The 16,684-nt window shown below is 47.1% G+C and overlaps 1 protein-coding gene across 12 annotated transcripts in view; it reads left to right on the top strand.

Moving 5' to 3' along the window:
- RGS6 (regulator of G-protein signaling 6) overlaps window positions 1-16,684 on the top strand; it is a 676,386-nt gene that overhangs the window by 541,325 nt on the left and 118,377 nt on the right. For all 12 annotated transcript variants that reach the window (XR_001006387.1, XM_011983129.1, XM_011983124.1 and 9 more), the window contains one exon: window positions 14,545-14,595. Coding sequence is in view for 11 of the 12 variants with exons in the window: in XM_011983129.1 (XP_011838519.1) it covers window positions 14,545-14,595 (51 nt within the window). In the remaining variant the exon portion in view is untranslated. The remainder of the gene's footprint in view (window positions 1-14,544; window positions 14,596-16,684) is intronic.

Raw genomic sequence — 16,684 nt, 5'->3', positions numbered from 1 at the left:
TTCAAACGATTCTCCTGCCTCAGCCTCCCACGTAGCTGGGATTACAGGCACATGCCACCACGCCCGGCTAATTTTTGTATTTTTGGTGCAGACAGGATTTCACCATGTTGGCCAGGCTGGTCTCAAACTCCTGACTTCAGGTGATCTGCCTGCCTCAGCCTCCCAAAGTGCTGGGATTATAAGTGTGAACCACCACCGTGCCTGGTGAGCTATGCTTATTACTTAGATTTCTAGCAGATAACATATAGTTATTTCCTAAAACTTTGTTCTTCACCTGAGCTGTTTTTGTCACTTTTCAGGGTTTTAGGGGGTGGGAACATATTACAGAAGCTATTAGGTGTATGAGTATAAGTTGCAGGCATACATGAGTGCTGTGTGTCTTGAGCCATGCACGTGCGCAGGTGTGTATGAGTGGGTGTGAATGTGTGTGAGCATTGCATGCATGCATGAGTTGTATGTGTGTTGCATCTGTGCACGTGTGCAGGTGGGTATGAGTTAGTGTGAGTGTTGCCTGCATGTGAGTTGGGCGTCCGTTGCATCTGTGCATGCGTCCAGGTATGTATGACTGTGAGTGTGTGCAGGTACAGCATCTGTGTTAATAAGAGACAGGCAATCACTGTGCACTGATATTGAGGGGTAGGGATTAGAGGGCACCTTATCTATTTTGGAGGTGAAGGAGGGCTGGAATGAGAGGCTGAAGGAGTACAGAAGAGGAAGGCAGGCCCCTGTAGGCCTCGGGGACCTAGTCTTCCTCCCCTCAGTGCCGCTTCCTCTCCCTGCAGGAACCAGAAAAGGAGGTCTGAATTGCAGTCTCTAAAATCTCCCGTCAGTGTCACATAGCTGACTTCAGTTTTCTCACCCGTCCTCCAAAGCCAGGCCTTATCTAAGTGTCCAAAGAACAAACTGGAATTAGGGATTTTAGAAGGAAAGAGTGGGGCAGGAAATGCACTCCAGGGCAGTGCAACTTGGTCACTGCCAGCTCCCCTCATGGGCAGAGGGCTGGCCTCTTGCAACTGACCAGGCACTGAGCACCATCCCAGGGCCCTTGCCAGCCCTCAGCAGGGCCAGGACACACAAGCCTTTGACCTCCTCCTGTCACTGCTGCTGCCATTCCTGTGTTGTGGTCATCACTCCTTCCGTGTCCTCAGACTGCCCAGCACTCGAGCATGTCCTGTGAAGACATCAGAGCAGAGGGCCCCGGAGAGCAGTAAGTTGGGGGTCTTTTGCAGCACCCAAAGCAGCTGGCTCTCCCCTGAAAGATGGCGAGTGGGGAATAACGATGGTGCACCATCGTTCTGCGTACCAAGCCCTTCTGGATGAGAGGCCCCGGCAGTGGAGGGATGGGGGCTGCCCAACTGGCACGGCCCAGAGGCCCAGCTCCTGGTCACATAGACTGGCCTAGCAGTGCACCGGCTACCCGAGGCAGCCTGCGGGAAAGGTTTACTCATAGCAATGCTGGAACGCCATAAGGCCCAGCCATGAGGTTGAGAACTGGAATGGAGGGAAATGTTTGCATCCTGATGCTGGGAAACAGGAAATCAGTCCTCACCAACGCTGAGATGATTTCCCTCTAGTTCTTAAGCTTGGTTCTCTTTCTGCTTGACGCTTGACTCTCTGGTGTCTGGCAGAGAGTCTGATGTCTGGCAAAGTGCTTTGCCTATAGGTCATGCCCAAGCATGCTGGTGACTTCACCCTTCTAGGACTCTTTTCCATTTCATAGGGACTTGCTGTGAAACCCCATTTGACCTGGATATAAATGTTAGATGTCACAGAGTCCCGTTAGCATGGTGAGCTGCAGGCTGTTCTGCGTGAGTCCTCCTTGAGCCTGCATCCAATACCCACTGCTCAATCAATCTCTTTTCACTGTTTCCCGTTGATCCCAAGTGTGTCCTCCATGACCTTTTTCCTGACACTGGGTCAGCCAGAATGACTCCCCTGTCTGTGTCCCCATCGCACCCCACAAATACTTCAGTCATAGCCCTTCTAACATTCTGGTACACCAGTTTGTTTAAGGACAGAGCCCTGTCTTATTCATCATTGCAGGTAAATGAATAAAAATGTTCAAGCCGTAATAATGGCAATAACAACAATAAACTCAACACTTACCATTGGCTATGTGCCACAGGACATAGGACTGAACATCTTACAGGTGTTATCCTCATGTCCACTCTCTCAGACTGCACGTCTATCATATTCTACAGAAACTGAAGGATAGAAGGTGACAGAGCTGGTGGGAGGGAAGCCTGGACTCATACCCAAGCCATGTGCCTCCTGGCCACTCCTATGGGAGAAGGAAAGCAAAGGGCTTAGCTGTAGCTGGGATGGAGATGGAGGAATCTCAGGCTTCTTCTGATATTTTGCCTCAAGATTTTGCCTCAAGAACTGGAAACTGACCTGGGAGTAGATCCCACACTGAGGGAGAAGCCCCTAGACCGAGAAAGGATGGGCTCATCCATTTGAATGAAACAGAGAAGCTTGAAAGAGCCAAGGCAGAGCAATTCCTGAGCTGTCCAGGACTAGAAAACCTGCAGCGAAGGCCTGGGGAGCAGGGGCAGAAAGGCTAGATTATAAATTAGGAATCTCCACTAGGAGATCAGCTCCCAGACAGCTTCCGGTTTCGGCAGATGGAAGGGATACTTGATGGAAAAGGAGGGAGGGTAAGTGCCAGAGACTGTGCTAAATGTCTTTGCCTGCATGTCCTCATTTCAAACCCTCATATAACAAAGTCTGAGGTAGATTCTAGGGCTGGCCCCATTTTGCAGATGGGTAAACTGAGGTTCAGAGCACTATACCCATAAGATCTTTGCTCAATAACTTGTGTGTCCCAGACCACGCTTGAAACCTGGTTTACTCACACACCCTGCTGTGCAGACCTCTTCTGTTCCAAGGTGGTGGCAGACTTCAGTGCGCTTTGCAAACTTTCAATCTCAGCGCATGCTGTGGAAGTGCTAGCAGTGTTACTGCACTAACCCTGTGGTTAGGCTGATCACATTCCTGGTGAGTAACTATGGCCTGCAGCCCTGGCATCTGAAAGATGACCCCTTGCCTCTCCTCTCCTCAAGAAAGTCTTAGCCCCCTAGATTATTTTCAATATAAAATGTTCATAAACTACTTTTCAGATTCAAATTTGCACAAATGAAGCGACCGTTAGACACCACTGGAAGGTAATAAAGCCCCCAAGCCTGCCAGCCCTCCCAGAAATATGCTCAGCTGCCCTCGAAACATCCGTCATGCTCTCTGGTGGGTGCTACTGGGCACCTGACATTAGGTGACTTCTCTCCCAAAGCTGCAGCTCTGCTTATTCGATTTTCATTTCTGCCTTTGGATTGAGTGAAAGGCAGTCATCAGTGACAGCCACCCTCGGGGAACAGAAACGAGGTCCACAGTGGCAACGATCCTCCGTCTTCCTGCACTGAGGCCTAATCAATGTAGCCCATACCCAGCCTCCGTTTAATAAGCTGATTGTTGAGCTAAATCCCGCACGGTCTCCCCTTGCCCCGGACGCTTTTGATTGACAAAACTAATCTCTCCGCCACCCCCACGTCTGCTGCTGCCCGCATCCTCTTGCAAATCATGTACTCGGCTGCTGACAATTAGATATAAGGCTTGGGATTCGGACGCGGGAGGGTTATGAGGTTGTGAATCAATCGTGGGGGCTCAGGTGAGATAACAAACCAGGGGAACCCATCTCAGACACCTCGCCACAGCCCTCAGAGCCTCCTGGTTGATTTATGAGTTGGTAATAACCTCGCTGGGTCTCCTGGCCCCTATTATTTTTCATAATGCACAGGGAAGCTTTAAATATCAGAGAATGGTGAAGTGCACAGTCTGAGTGGGAGGGGAGTGGGAGGGAGGTGGGCAGGGGATGGGGCCTGGGGGAGAACAGTGGCCAAGGGCTTCCACACAGCTGATTGTCTCTCCTGCCCCATCTCCCCAGGCCTTCGCTACAGGTTTTCTAGTCCTGGGCAGCTCAGGAATTGCTCTGCCTTCACTCTTTCAAGCTTCTCTGTTTCATTCAAATAGATGAGCCCATCCTTTCTCAGTCTAGGGGCTTCTCCCTCAGCGTGGGATCTACTCCCAGGTCAGTTTCCAGTTCTTGAGGCAAAATATCAGGAGAAGCCTGAGATTCCTCCTCCTCCATCCCAGCTACAGCTAAGCCCCTCGCTTTCCTTCTGTGGGTCACCACGGGGTGCCGTTGTCATATACCGATGGAGGCCAGCAAGCCGATTTGGCCAACCTGGGAGAAGACCCCAGGGAGGTGGCCCTGGTGACCCCTGGTTTAGGACTGCATATGGCAGGATGCTTGAGGGATCACTGGACCCAAAATCGTATTTGCTGTGTCTGGATGTAATGCCTCCCACCTGTTCAAGACCATGTCAGAATGACTCAGAGGCCTGCCTGTTAAGAAGGGAAAATCACCTACTGGACAAAAGCCAGTCAAAAAGCGGGCTCACCCTGCAGTCTGGAAGCCAGCTGAGCAGCGAGGACAGGCCAAAGAGGTGGGAAGGGAGCAGTGAGTGTCTCTTTACCCAGAGGTAAAGAGCTCAAGACTTTACCTTTCCTTCTGCCTGCTGTCCTCTTCCCAGTGACAGCCAGTGTTAATAAGGAAAAGGAGGAGGCTTTGAATTGCTACCTAATATTTGTTTAAGTAATAATTTGTTGAGATTTTTTTGTTTGTTTTGTTTTTGTTTTTGAGACAGAGTCTTGCTCTGTCGCCCAGGCTGGAGTGTAGTGGCACGATCGGCTTACTACAACCTCCGCCTCCCAGGTTCAAGTAATTCTCCTGCCTTAGTCACCCAAGTCGCTGGGACCACAGGCACCCGCCACCATGCCCAGCTAATTTTTGTATTTTTAGTAGAGACGGGGTTTCACTGTGCTGGCCAGGCTAGTCTTGAACTCCTGACCTCAGGGGATCTACCCGCCTTGGCCTCCCAAAGTGCTGGGATTATAGGCAAAAAGATATGATTTCTTTTTTAAAATAGTATCAATGAATCAAAGGCCCTGAACCTTTCCTCTAAAGCAGTGTTTGCAAACTGCCTGTATGATGTCTGGTACTAGATTGTATGATGTTTTCAAGGGCCACAAAAAAATTGAGGAAAAATTTAAAACATATTGAATATACATTTGTGGGTGTTTATGTATTATGATGTATATTTGAATACAACTATCAACGAATAAGCATTCATCAGACCCCAACTCCGTACCAGATGTTTACTCCATGCCAAGAATAGAACTAACAGGGTCCCCGATCCCTTGGAGCTATACTTTAGTGGGCATTATGGGTTTAATTATGTCCTCTCAAAAATTCATATATTGAAGTTCTAAACACTAAAACTCCAAAACGTGACCTTATTTGGAAACAGAGTCATTGCAGTTGTAATGAGTTAAGGTGAGGTAATCAGGGTGGGCCCTAATCCAGCATGGCTGGTAGTCTTATTAAAAGGGGAAATTTGGGGGCCAGGCACGGTGGCTCACACGTGTAATCCCAGCACTTTGGGAGGCCGAGACGGGCCGATCACGAGGTCAGGAGATCGAGACCAGCCTGGCTAACATGGTGAAACCCCGTCTCGACTAAAAATACAAAAAATTAGCCAGGCGTGGTGGCAGGCGCCTGTAGTCCCAGCTACTCGGGAGGCTGAGGCAGGAGAATGGCGTGAACCCGGGAGGCGGAGCTTGCAGCGAGCCAAGATCGCGCCACTGCACTCCAGCCTGGGCAGCAGAGCAAGACTCCGTCTCAAAAAAAAAAAAAGGGGGGATGGGGAGGGGAAATTTGGGCCAGGCATCATGGTTCATGTCTGTAATAGCAGCACTTTGGGAAGCCGAGGCAGGAGGATCGCTTCAGTCCAGAAGTTAGAGACTGGCCTGAGTAACATAAGGAGACCCTGTCTCTACAGAAAATTAAAAAATTAGCCAGCATGGTGGTACATGCCTGTGGTCCCAGCCACTTGGGAGGCTGAAGTGGGAGGATCAGGAGAGGCCTGGGACAGATTCTCCCTCACGGCCCTCAGAAAGAACCAACCCGTTCGACACCTGGATCTTAGCTGTCTGGCCTCCAGAACCATAGACAATAAATTTCTGTTGTCTAAGCCACCCAGTTTGTGATACCTTGTCGTGGAAGTCATAGCATAATAATATAGAAGAAGAAATAGACATTGATCAAATAATTACACTGTGGCTAATTCCAAACTGAGACAAATGCCCCAAAGAGAAAGAACCTTGTCCTCTTGAGGTTGAGAGCCAAAGGACCTTGAGCCAGTCTGGAGGGCAACGAAGGCCTTCCCGAGGGAGTTAGGGCTGAAGGATGTGTCAGAAGCAGCTAAAGCTGTGTTCCCCAGCCTTTTTGGCACCAGGGACCAGTTTCACGGAAGACAATTTTTCCATAGACTAGGGTCGGGGGGAATGGTTTTGGGATAATTCAAGTGCATAACATTTATTGTGCACTTTATTTCTATTATTATTGCATTATAACATATAAGGAAATAATTATACAACTCGCCACAATGCAGAATTAGTGGAAGACCTGAGCTTGTTTTCCTGTAACTAGACGGTCCCATGTGGGGGTGACAGGAGACAGGAATGGATCATCAGGCATTAGATTCTCATAAGAAGCACACAACCTACCTTGCATGCACAGTTCACAATAGGGTTCATGCTCCTGTGAGAATCTAATGTCACTGCTGATCTGACAGGAGGTGGAGCTCGGGCAGTAATGCGAGTGATGGGGAGAGGCTGTAAATACAGATGAAGCTTCACTTGCTCACCCGCCATCACCTCCTGCTGTGAGGCCTGGTTCCTAACAGGCCAGGGACCATTGCCTTTTGGGAGGCTGAGGACCCCTGAGCTAGAGGAAGAAGTAGGAGGAGAAAGGGAAGGCATGACAGGCCCAGGGAGTAGCAGATGCAAAGGCCCTGTGGTGCGATGGAGACTGTTGCATTCTGGGAAGGGAAAGGTGGTCCCAAGGCAGGAGAGGTGGGGGAAGAAGAAGAGGGTGTTGGGATGGACGCAACCAGAGCGCCCCAAACCAGAAAGATGTTGACTCCATTACCTTCAACTGAATTACAGTGGGGTGAGGGCACCTGTTTTGCTTTCTGCCCTCACTTCCAGGAAATGTGCATCCTGGATCAGGGTCAGAAAAGTGGCGAGGCGGGGGTCCCAGTCTCTCAGTGAGGCCTCACCAGGCTAGTAGAGTTGTCCAGCCACAATGCCCTCCTCATTTCCCCTTCTGTCCAGCTAGCTGTCTATTGGAAGATCCCAGCCTAAAAGCACCAGAAGACATTTTGAGATTCTCTAAGGCCTAAAATGTAAAAGCTGCTAAGTAACACAAGGATTCCAAGTTACTGCTGTCTCTCCCAACCACGCAGATGACTGGGTTAGACACTTGGCCGGTATGAGGTCCCTGAACATGGACTCTATGAGTAGCCAATGTGTATTAATATTAATGCTTATGACATGCCAGGCACTCTGCACGGGTTCATTATCCCTCACAGTCAAGGTGATGGGTCCCATTATTACTGTCCTCTTTTCTTTATTTTTGAGACGGAGTTTCGCTCTTGTTTCCTAGGCTGGAGTGTGATCTCGGCTCACTGCAACCTCCACCTCCCGGGTTGAAGCAATTCTCCCTGCCTCAGCCTCCCAAGTAGCTGGGATTACACGTGCCCGCCACCACACCAAGCTAATTTTTGTATTTTTAGTAGATTTGGGGTTTCACCATGTTAACCAGGCTGGTCTCAAAATCATGACCTCAGGTGATCCACCCACCTCAGCCTCCCAAAGCGTACTGTCTTCTTTTCACGTGAGGGAATAAACACACAGGGCCAGCAGATGACTTGCTAACAACCAGCTCGTTTCAGCAAAACCATGAAACAGGCATTGTAAAGAGAGTTTCGTATACCTGGCCTTATTTTTTTTTTTTTTTTGAGACAGAGTCTCGCTCTGTCACCCGCCGGGGCTGGAGTGCAGTGGCCTGATTTCGGCTCACTGCAAGCTCCACCTCCCGGTTTCATGCTATTCTCCTGTCTCAGCCTCCCAAGTAGCTAGGACTACAGGTGCCCGCCACCACGCCTGGCTAATTTTTTGTATTTTTAGTAGAGACGGGGTTTCACCATGTTAGCCAGAATGGTCTCGATCTCCTGACCTCATGATCTGCCCGCCTCAGCCTCCCAAAGTGCTGGGATTACAGGCGTGAGCCACCGCACCTGGCCACCCGGTCTTATTCTTAACTAGACAGCACTTCCCCCTAGCTGACATATGAAGAAATGGAGATCAGGGCAGGTGGTGGGTAAGGGACCTGCCCAGGTTCCCACAGTTTGTAAGTGATACCCCATGATTTGTTCTCAAGTGTGTCTGACTTTATAAATGCCACACCTTATTGTTTCCTATGCTTGGTAAGCAAGTGAGTGTGAAATTTGCCACACTTTTCCTTGGAAGAACTCAAGCCCATTGACCAAATAATACTACTTGAAAATGACACTGAACTTTTCATGACTCTATTTCTCCCACCTGTGTTCCCTTCTGTCTTACTGCCAGCTACTCATTGTGCTCACCCTCCAAACCCAGTGTAACATTTCCTCTTAGTTAAGCTTTCTCTGCCAGCTGATTGTTGCCTTTTTTTTTTTCAACTAAGGCATAAAAGAAAAAAAAGAAGATCTAAGACTGTAAGGATTGCCCTACTTAGAATATCCTTCCATTCATTTGCAAAATGGAGATAATAATAAGCTATTTACAACACAGGATTAGTATAGTAGGATTATTCCAAAGCCTGGAATATAGAAAGTGCTCAATAAATTATTAGTTCAATAGCTAATAATACCAATTATTATTATCACTAAATGCCTCTGTTTCAGGAAAAAACTGAATACATACAGATGATCAGTTTTCTAATTGTTTTTTCTTTACAATACTTGGAAAGTTATTCAGAGTTAAGAGACACAGAATGGTATGGTGGAAATAATACTTGGCATGAAATTGCCTGGATTCCAACCTTGGCTCTAAATCTATAGTAGCCTGTGGTCTTGAGCCTCTCTGGGCCTAATCTTTAAAATGGATATAATAATTATTGTATCGGACACAATTATTGTCAAGATGGCATGTGGTAACAGGGTCAAGTGCCCAGTTCTGGCCTGGTACACCATGGGCACTCAGGAAATGTCACTCCCCCTTCATAAGCATTGGCCTGCGTGTGACATCTATGTGATAAGGTGGCCTGAAGCTGCCCTCCCCACCCAGAGGCCCAGCAGAGGCCTGGCAAGAATGTGAAAATCCAATGGACCGAGTCATAACCTTGACTGAGGAGTATGGCTACCTCACTCATGGCAGGAACCATCTGATCATTCATATGGCTCCAGAAACGTTTTACTCAAAAGAAAGTGTCTTTCCCCAACAGTCAAGATTGATAATTAGTTTATGAATTGCTTCATTTATCAGTACTATGATGTACTGTATAATCCACCAGGTTTCAAGTTACTGGAAATTTGCAGGTGATGGGAACCAGTCTTTTTATCAACTTTGCATAATCTGATCTGGGTTCGGATTGATAGAATGCTTTGGGAAGAATTGGAGGAGTGTTTCATACTAGGATCTCCCCGGGTTCTGATGCATTAATGGGAGGAAAGTATCTCTGTCAAATGCTACAGTTTTTGAGGAGCTTAAAACACCTGAAGACAAAGCCTTGAATTTTCTGAGTGTCTGCCTGAAACCAGAAACAGAAACCCCTTACCAGCTTACTCAACAGAGTTAATTCAGCATGGAAAGGCACCAGGAAAAGATCACTATGTCTTACTGTCCCCCGAGTAAATAAGCTAACAAACACAGAGGAGAGGTGCAGGTTGTCACCCTTAGGCCAAGACTCTGGGTGGACAGCCCTGTCAGAGGCTATAAAGGTCACTCTGAGGCTCCAGGAGTGGCAGATGGCCAGAGAGTGGCCAATTGGAGGCACACTATTGAGCCTCAGGATTGAGCCTTCCACTGTTAACCCCTCAGGAAAAAGACAGCTTTGAGTCTCCTGACCCTTTCCCCAGAGAGCAGGAAATGACCACGGCTTGAGGATAGCCGGAGGCCGTCCAGAGTTACCCATAGCATCTCCACTTTGGCCTCAGAGGCCACCTCTTTCTTCTCTCTATGCTCTTTAAAATAAAATTATTTTTCTAGTGTAAAAGTATTATATGAATGTTCTATGAACTACAAATAATACAGACATGTAAAGAATAGAAATTTCCCATTATTTGATGCCTCCCCCTCCCCAAAGTAACCTAAAGTTAACAATTTAAATCTATATCCAGAATTTTTCTTCTCCATATTTATAGATATCTACACATATATAATTAATACAACATAAATATTTTATAGTACACCCTGTTCTCAAGATGCTTTTCCACTGTAGTTGTTTAATAAATATTTATTGCATGAATGAGCCATAATTTATTTATTCAATCGCCTATTAGAGGCCTTTTGGTTTGGTCCCAGTCATCTAATAAACATGATTTTAAATATAGAAGACATAATTGAAATACATATAACACATATAGAAACATAACCCATAACTGCATATCATAAATACATCCTTAAATATACGAATAAAATATGCATGCAATGGAGAGGTGTTTTGGGTGCCCTCTGGTGTATTTCGTGGATATCCCTGGAATATATATTGATAAATCAGCCTCAGAAAGAAAGCTTCCAGACCGTGTTTTAGGATCTGTAGGAATAAAGGGTGGCCGTCCTGCATTTGTTATGTTGTTTCAACATAGCATTTGTTATGTTGTTTTATTGACTTTACGTCCTTGGCAAAGCGGCTTGACTAAGATAAGATCCAGAAACCGATCATGGTAACAAGGCAACAATTAATTTTAGACAGAACAGAAAAGGAATCTGCTTCAGATTCTCTTTAGAACAGGAAGGAAAGGGTGATTGTGGGTTAGTGGGAAGGAAGGAAAGAGGCAAGAAAGGAAAGTGAAAAACGAAGAATGGAAATGCTTTCTCCTGCTGGGGATTTGGATGTTTGGAGTACTCTTGTCAGATGCTACAGCGTAATCACTAAATGTTTTTTTTTTTTTTTTTTTGAGACGGAGTCTCGCTCTGTCGCCCAGACTGGAGTGCAGTGGCCGGATCTCAGCTCACTGCAAAGCTCCGCCTCCCGGGTTTACGCTATTCTCCTGCCTCAGCCTCCCAAGTAGCTGGGACTACAGGCGCCAGCCACCTCGCCCGGCTAGTTTTTTGTATTTTTTAGTAGAGACGGGGTTTCACCGTGTTAGCCAGGATGGTCTCGATCTCCTGACCTCGTGATCCACCCGTCTCGGCCTCCCAAAGTGCTGGGATTACTGACAGATTTCCCTTTCTGACTTGTTCCTGGGGGTGAACACACAATGGTTTACTCCCTGCCACAGGCTGGAGGCTTGGCCGCTCCTGGGTTGGTCCAAGGAAGCCTGGAATATCCAACGCCCTTGAGAGTGAGCATGTCCCCTGTCTCTAGGTGTTGCCACTTGTGCTGAGATGAAGCCTAGCAAGCACTGCCATGTGGCAGAGTGGATGCCACTGCAGATGGAGTGCAGTGTCCCAGGCAGCCGGGGCGGCCGCTCAGCCCTTGCCTGGGCCTGAGGACTGTTGCATCAGCCCCCAGATGAGATAGCAGCTGTCCTGGTGGCTGAACCAGGGAAAAGAAACTCCACTCGGTGGTCTCCACGGAGCTAGGGAAAAAGGAAATGGGTTTTTGTGATTTTCCCTTCTTTAGAAACAAAAGTGCTTAAATGTGATCCTTTAGCTCTGTCAATGCAAACCAGGGCCTGGTGGACCGGGGAGAACAATTAGGCCAAAGACTGAGCACAGGAAGCCAAAAGGGGGTAGAAACCCAGACAATGGTGCTGAGCCGGGGGTTGGGGTGGTGGGGGGAGCGGATATGATAGCAAGGAAGGAGTTTCAATGTGAATGAATACTAATTAGTGACATGGATATTAATGATGACAGTAATTAACAGGGGAAAGGAAAGGCTGTCATTGTCCCAGGGTGAGTAATCAATCTTGGCAGGTGATAAATAATGGTTCGGCAAGCTCAGCAGAAAGATAATCCGCAGGCCTGGGGGAGAGCTCGGCTAATGCAGGAAACCTCGCAGTTTCTAGGCAACCCACTAAAAAGAACTTTTTTTTTTCTTTTTTGAGACGGAGTCTCACTCTGTGGCCAGGCTGGAGTGCAGAGGCATGATCTCGTCTCACTGCAACCTCCTCCTCCCCTGTACAAGCAATTCCCCTGCCTGAGCCTCCCAAGAAGCTGGGACTACAGGCACATGGCACTACGCCTGGCTAATTTTCTGTATTTTAGTAGAGACGGGGTTTCACCATATTGGCCAGGATGGTCTCGAACTCCTGACCCTGTGATCTGCCTGCCTCGGTCTCCCAAAGTGCTGGGATTACAGGCATGAGCCACTGCACCCAGCCAGAACTATTTTTCTTTTGAGGAAAAAACAGGTTAGAATCTCTCTCCCACTCCCAGCTTGGGGCTACAGTTCTTATTTGATTTCTGCTTTGTTCTTCATTTCCTGGGACAAATGTTGAACTTGTAGAATTTGGAGGAAAGGGACACACAGGCACATGTACACACGCCTATTCATTCTCTCTCTCTAAATACAAATGAATAGGAATGTTTTTGATCTAAAGTTTAACTCACAGATGCCGTCCAGGAGCAGTAAGAGTGAAGAGAAGCCTAGAAGTGCTGCCTTTGAGGTTGACGCAGGGAAACTGCAAAATTGCAAGGCTGTGTCGGTGGAACTGGGGCACACAGGAGGACCAGGATGGCCCTGGGGGTCCCACTGTGCAGGGTTACTTCACCTGCCGTGGACCCAGAGAGAAACAAAATGTCTAGGCTCCCTGTCCCGTACCAGTCCCACTTCTGGCCACCAGTCACATATCTAAGAAATCTGCTCTCTGGGAAGAGGGCAATCCTCATGAAGCCCCTCGGCTGGATCCCCAGGCCTTCAGCCAGGAATCCAGCCCAGGAGAGTCCTTGGCACATCCCCTCCCTCGCACCAAAGCCTCGGACCCACGGTAGGACTCTGATGTCTAGAAATGTCTTCCCTTGCAGGCTGTGTTCCATCAAACAATTCAGAGGTGACAACGTCACACCTTCAATGGTCTGCACTGGTTTAAAGTGAGATCTTTGGGTGGCAAAGGTAGGTTGACCAGAAATTCAGAACCTTCCAGAAAACTGGACTCCTCTACTCCCATGTACACAGTGCTGCTCTCAGAACATCGTTTGTGGGTCATATTTTCAAAGAGAGGCAGACAGAAGAGAACATATTCAGAGGATTGGGAACATATGGTGAGGAACTCCAGTCCAGGCCATGCAAGGAAGCAGCTGAGGGACCGGGCCTGTTGCACTTGGAGGGAGGACGTCGCTGGTATGCTGCAGGACTGTCCGAATAGCTGAAGGGCTGTCGCACAGAGTGGTTAGGTTGGGGTTTGTGTTTCTATCATCAAAGGGCAAAACTGAGGCCAAAGGGAGGAAGTCAGAGAGGGGCAAGTTTCTTTTCAGATAAATCAAGGCTGATTTAACTGGGTCAGGCTGGGTAGGGGGAAGTTTGTGAGTTCCCAGGTACTAGGCATTCTAAACACAGGTTACAGCATCTCTTGTCCAGGGTGTTGTGAATGGGACTTGTGTATTGGCTAGGGTTAGAGTAGACAAGCTTTAAAAGTTACTTCAGACTGTTAAGATTTATATTCATTAAGGTAATACTAGTTACCAAAATAGCTAAGTCCCACATTTCAGGGGCTGAACACAACAAAGTTTATTCCTCATCAAGTCAGAGCCCCACATGGGCATAATGTCCATGGCTGGAACCATGACTCCCTCCCTACTGTGACTCTGCGTTCCCCCAGGTCTTCACATCCAGCCAGCAGATGGGATTGAAAGGGCCAGAGCTATGGAGAGCCACGTAGGAGTTTTTATGGTCCAGGTCTGGAAGTGGCATATGCCGTTTCTACCCACATTCTATGGGTAGAACTCAGTCCATATCTAAGTGCGGGGAAGTCTGGAAATGTAATCTAGCTATGGCACAGTGAGGAGAGGAAAGAGGTCTTGGTGAATACATAGACGTTTCTGCCACAAATGCAGGGGCACATTCATTCAGGATAGGCCTGTGCCAAAAGAGATGAGAGTTTTGCAAGAACCTATGAGGTCACCTGTGTTGGTCAGCCCTTGTAATTGACGGTAGGGAGCTGAAGAGGCCTCCTTCTTCAAGAAATGGTCCGGGGGCCAGGCATGATAAAGCTTCACCTAGCATGTCTCGGGAAGTCCTCTATAGACACTGCCTAGAAATGTGAATATAAGCTCATCCTGCATCATCAGAAGTGAGTGTTTTTTGGACGAGAATGGAATTGTAACTATGGAAGTGTACTGAAGAATGGAAAGGGTTGGTTAGGACAAAAAAAAAGTGTCCATATTATCCTGCTCTACAGTGTGGACTGATTGGAATTAGGATTCTCTTAGGTGAACATGTTTCTTCTGCCACAGTGTTAAACACCCAGGAGGTCTTCAGCTGAAACTGCTTTGTCGTTGCAGGTACTGACGTTGTGCAGTGGCTTATGAAGAACCTTTCCATTGAGGACCCAGGTACTTGACCTTTGACCTTCCCTTCTCTCCCCTGGTATCAGTAAACATCCCATCACCAAGTTCCAGACTAGATTCTCCCACCCTCCTGAGAGCTGGTCCTGTAAATGTGAGTTCCAAGATGTGGAATCACTCTATTTACAAACAAAATTAATTTATTTTCTCCTGAATATTTGTCTGTAAATTTAAATCACGCTTTGAGGAAATGAGCAACTATTTAGCATGCCAAAGAGCCCCGTACAATAATGTGTGTGAAATGAGTTGAATTCTCGTTAGCTGCAGCAATTAAAGATAAGTTGTAGCACTGTCACTGAACAGCCTTCTAGAGCCAGCTCTTAAAATTAGATTGCCTGATCCACAATTAAGATGTTTAATTATTTGCTAAGACTCCCTCTGTTTTCTGCTTCTGCAAGAAGTGAAGGAATGATGTTTTTTTCAACTTTAATTGTGCATTTCAATTAGGAAGTCCTTACCAGGAAAACGACAACAAAACCCTGGCCAATAAAACAATTTCCAAATCTGTCCTCCCACCGGAAAATAGGCAGCAAAATTTATTTTCACAGCGTAATTAGGAAATGGCGGGGAGGGGGGGTGTTCCAGAAAAATAAAAATTCAAGATAAGTAAAGCTTATTCCCCTGTGCTATTAGTTAATACTTTTCTGAATTTATTACATACTCCTTCGCCTTGATTAAGTGAGTATTCTTGATGCCTGAAGGTCACATTTATAAAGATCCACTAATACACTCTGATGTTCTTAATGGACATTGGCGTGATTAAACTTATCTGCCCCAAATTAAATGGCCCCGAACCACAATGCTTTTTGAAGATTTTTTTCAAGTACCCATTCTGGATCTGTGACCTTCAGCTGTGATTTCCTGCGGGAATCAGTGTGTCAGCTTGGCACTCCTGTGTTTTAACCCAACATTTCTAATCTACTGTTGCCTGCAAAACAATACAGTTTCTATGCAGTTTAATTATATACAGTTGTTAGAACTCTGAGTGCCAGAAAAGCAGATCATTCATAGAAGTGACCTGAGTCTTTTCACCCGCTTCATTAGTGGCTACGCTCACAACTAGCGAAAATTCTTAACTGTAGTCACGTTCTTGATTCACGGGGGAAAAACTATAAATGCTAACCCTATGTAAGGGATAGAACCCAAAGCAACTCCCTATATGTTGTCCCTGATGCAGCCTGGACCTCTGAGTCCTCTGGAAAGCCTGGACTGGATCAGCATATACCTGTTTAGTTACACGTATTTAAAGTCAGTATTTCCTGTGATTATAATGCTAAACTAAGGAACGTATTTCCTCATGGCCACCTTTTCTCTTCCAAGAGCACTGGCTTCTTTGCCTCCTAAAATAATCATTGTGTTCCTGACATATATTTTATTATTACTATAATGAGAATCCTAAATTGGCTAGCAGTATGTGAGAATGAGCTTCAGGAATCCTCCAGCCCTGGCGTGAGAAGCTTCTGTGAAGGATCCTGAATGATGAGAGTTATTTCTATGAAAATCTGTTACACTCTGATGCCCTTGGGAAGACACTATGGTATTGGGGCCTGTTTGGGCTTCTGAGAAGTGGCTGAGGAGGAGCGGAGCTAAGAACAATTTGTCAACTGGGAATAGAAGGGGGGAGATGAGGCAAACCAAGGCCTTGGGAAACAGCCAGATCCAGCGTCTGCCCCTCTCTCGTTTCTTCTTCCCATCAGCCAGTTTCCTGTGGTTATTTTTTGTTTTTTGAGGCAGGGTCTCACTCTGTCACCCAGGCTAGAGTGCAATGGCACGAGCATAGCTCACTGCAGCCTTGACCTCCCTGGCTATCTTCCACCTCAGTCTCCCGAGTAGCTGGGACTACAGGCTCGTACCATCACACCCAGCTAATTTTTTGTTTTATTCTTTGTAGAGATGGGGATCTCACTGTGTTATCCAGGCTGGTCTTGAACTCCTGACCTCAAACAATTCTTCTGCTTTGGCCTCCCAAAGTGCTTGGATTACAGGTGTGAGACACCGCACCTGGCCCCATTGCCAATGTCTAAGCAAAAACATTTTTGCTCAGAGAATGAAGGTAGAGTCTTAGCTCCAAGACTGG

The sequence above is a fragment of the Mandrillus leucophaeus genome, unplaced genomic scaffold (assembly GCF_000951045.1).
Source record: "Mandrillus leucophaeus isolate KB7577 unplaced genomic scaffold, Mleu.le_1.0 Scaffold246, whole genome shotgun sequence".
Classification (NCBI taxonomy): Eukaryota; Metazoa; Chordata; class Mammalia; order Primates; family Cercopithecidae; genus Mandrillus; species Mandrillus leucophaeus.
Note: the sequence above shows the minus strand (reverse complement) of the source record. Positions and strands in the feature narration are given on the sequence as shown.